Below are 3,648 nucleotides of genomic sequence, written 5' to 3' on the forward strand. Positions count from 1 at the left end.
GATTATTTTTTTCAGATACCAAAAGTCATTGGAAACATCCAAGGAATGATAATTGTGGATGTATATTATACAACAACAACACACGTTTAGACGGCATTTTCCCCGAGATCGGGGGTTGTGGATGAATATTATACAAATATATATATGTATCTGTGTGTGTGTGTGCGTGTGTGTGTGTGTGCGTGCTTGTGTGTGTATAAATATATAAACAATGACGTTAGTTTAGCTTGCTTTCAGTTAGTTAATACATGAACAAATGTAGCAGTTATAATAATAATTGTTATAACAATTATACTTGCTATGATAATTATAATTATATTAATTGTTAGTGTTATTATAATTGTTATTAGTTATTATTATTATTCTTATCGTTCATCATTTAACTGCACGGAAAGTTGGGTAGAGTTCTTTTTTTTCTTGTTTCTCATTTGATTATTTTGGCATGCTGTACATTTTTCTCAATGATTTATCGTTATTGAGTTTTTTTATATTTTGGTTTGAAAATAAAGTAAAATAATATATAAGTAAATAAATATTTAAATGAATTAATGAGTGAATTAATGAGTGAATTGATGAATAAATAAAATCGTCATTTATATTTTCTTACATTTTAATTACTAAACACAGACACAGATGTTTGCAGACATACATTCAGGTATGTAGATAGACATATTGCAGACATCGACTGAGTTGTCTAGACATACGGACAGACGTGCAAATACATACAGACAGACGTGTAGACAGACTGATAGACAACAGTGTCCAATCCGTGTGAATGCACTGGCGATCAGGATAGGAAGAACTAGGATTGTCTCGTGCCAGACTCGCATAGACGAGTGTATTATTTTTTTTCTTTCGAAAATTGAAATTGTCGTTTAACGTGTTAGGGATGGATAGATGGATGGATGAATGAAAGAATGAATGGAAGGATGAATGAATAAATATATGAATAAAAGAAAGACTAAATGGATGAATGTCTGGATAAATGAACGAACGAATAAACCAATAAACGAATATTTATTTCAAAATGGAAGTGCACATCAAAAATAGTAGAAAAAAAAGCATATTTGACAGCTGAAAAATCGAACTACAATAGAAAGAAAAAACATTGTAACTGTTGTCATTGTTATTATTAATATTATTGTTAGATTTATGTTTTAATGGTTCTTAGGAGAAAGATTTTGGATAAGCAGCCCCGAACAAATCAGAATCGAGCCAACAATTGCACGTAAAAACTTTACTGACACCCGTCGAATATCTGGTTACACTCACCTTTATTGGTTGTATGATTGGTTGGTTGATTGATTGATTGGTTAATTGATTGATTGGTTGATTAATTGGTTGATTGATAGATTGGTTGGTTGGCTGGCTTGTCGGTTTGTTGATTGATAGGTTGGTTAGTAATAATAATAATAATAATTAATAATAACAAAAATAAAAAAAATAATATCGCTAACGCTTTTTAGTTGCCATGTATTTGAACAGAACAGCCCACCATGATAGATTCTGTAATAGTAATTATTATTACTTTTAGATTGTAATAACAATTATAATGAATATTTATAATATCAACAACAACGATAATAATTATAATAATAATAATAGCAACGCAACAACAGAATTAATAACAACATTGCCAAAACAAAAGCATTAATAATAAAAATGATAACAACGATCTTACTAACTTTATAAAATCAGGAAAATTGTTATAGTAATAAGAGGTCACATCAAAAACATCGGTCTGACCTCTCCCAAACAAACCCGCCTGACCTTGACCTTCAACATTTTGATTCAGCGAAAAAAAAAATATAGGGTATAAATCAGGTAACGTAGACATAGAAATTTTGACGTCACAGTCTGTGGCCGCGTCCACATCGTCCCCTGTGGTCAGCGACACGATGTAGTGGTAGGCTGGTTAGGAATGTTTGTGTGGTTTTAAAGAAGTTTTTGGTGAGGATAATGATGATGGTACTACCGCTACTGCTGCTACTGCTGCTGCTACTACTGTTGCTGCTACTACTACAACTACTACTAATGCTACTGCTGCTACTACTGCTGCTGCTGCTACTACTACTAAAATTAATAATAATAATAATAGTAATAAAAATGATAATAATAATAATAATGCTCTTAAAAAACTTAACGAGTTAGTGAGCCAGACATTGGAGCTTGGTCGACCAACTTTATAACTTTATTCAACCTCTGTGTGTTTGTGTTTGTATTTGTGTGCATGAACGTGTGTATTACATGTATGTATGTATGTATGTGTTTTTCTGAACGTAAAATATGTGTTTGTATGTGTGTGTATGTATGTGTGTATGTATGTGTGTAGGACTAACCTGATAAAAAAAACATCCGGATAATCTCGAATAATACAATCCGCCGAAACCAAGAAGATCCGAACTGAAAACCAACTTGCACATCCCTAAATTTACCCCGGCCTGACTCTTAACATAATTATACCCCACGCACGTCACATCCCTGGAGCACATCGCCGAACACCTAATCAAATTCAGGAGGTCCAATCCGGCGTCGGTGCCTACGATATTACCAAATACATTCATAACGCAGATCGAATCGGAATTATTGTTCTTTGTGATCTTTTTAAACTTACCGCTTTGGATGCTTGGGGATGGTGACGTAATAATGGATACCAAGATGGCGGACATTATGACGAAAATGGCGGGGAAAATTCTAAATGAATTTTTCGCCATTTTTAAAAAAAAACGAACAAAATCGACCGCACCTAGAGCAAAAATTAAGTTAGTATAAAACGGTTTATATAGATAGAGTAACTTCTCGTAGACGTGTGAGAAGAATTCTCGAAATTGACGAAAGAATCCATCATTTTCAGTATTACTATAATTATAAATATTATTATGAATATTATTATGATTATTATGTTTTATTATTATTTATATTATTAAAACTGAATTCTCGCTTGATAATAATAGTAATTGATGAAGCGGGGACGAAAAAATTGCAACATTGTTCATCCGACAAGATTTTTCTTGAGGACATAAGAACGGCGAAGAAATTAATTATAGTGCTACAAGATGCAATTAAACAGACGGAGACGAACATACACACACACACACACACACACACACATACCAACAAACACACGCACACACATACCTACATAAATACATTCACTCACATACATTCACTCATTCACACACACACACACACATACAAAATTACAAAAACAAACCATTTTAGTGCCTTGAGATACAATCGATCTTACACAAACACACGTAAATATACACATACAAACAAACATATACACAAACAAACACATACACACACACACACACACACATACCCATTGACATATAAACACACAAACATATAATTAAATGGTAATCATATCTTTTACAATAGATTCAACCTGGATCAATAACTTGATATATGACATTAGCATTTTATTTTTAAACAAAACACTCCAATATACATGTGTGTGTGTGTGTGTTTGTCTGTGTGTGTGTGTGTATGTTTGTATGTATATTATAACAACAACATCAAAACCGATATAACACTAATCGTAATAAAATAAGTACAACGATGACAATAATAATAATTATTATTATTATTATTATTAATTTATTATTATTATTATTCTTAACACTAATAGCAGTAAACAACAGA

At 32.0% G+C, this 3,648-nt stretch overlaps 1 protein-coding gene across 1 annotated transcript; it reads right to left on the bottom strand.

Annotated features, from left to right (window-relative positions):
• Window positions 1–617: 617 nt before the first annotated feature.
• Window positions 618–2,714, bottom strand: HELRODRAFT_177055 (hypothetical protein; the record flags this gene model as incomplete). Its single annotated transcript, XM_009025262.1, has 4 exons — window positions 618–852; window positions 1,686–1,911; window positions 2,145–2,202; window positions 2,340–2,714. The coding sequence occupies 4 exons, from the start codon at window positions 2,712–2,714 to the stop codon at window positions 618–620; spliced, it is 894 nt and encodes a 297-aa protein (XP_009023510.1).
• Window positions 2,715–3,648: the final 934 nt, after the last annotated feature.

This window comes from Helobdella robusta (assembly GCF_000326865.2).
Source record: "Helobdella robusta unplaced genomic scaffold HELROscaffold_40, whole genome shotgun sequence".
NCBI classification, from domain to species: domain Eukaryota; kingdom Metazoa; phylum Annelida; class Clitellata; order Rhynchobdellida; family Glossiphoniidae; genus Helobdella; species Helobdella robusta.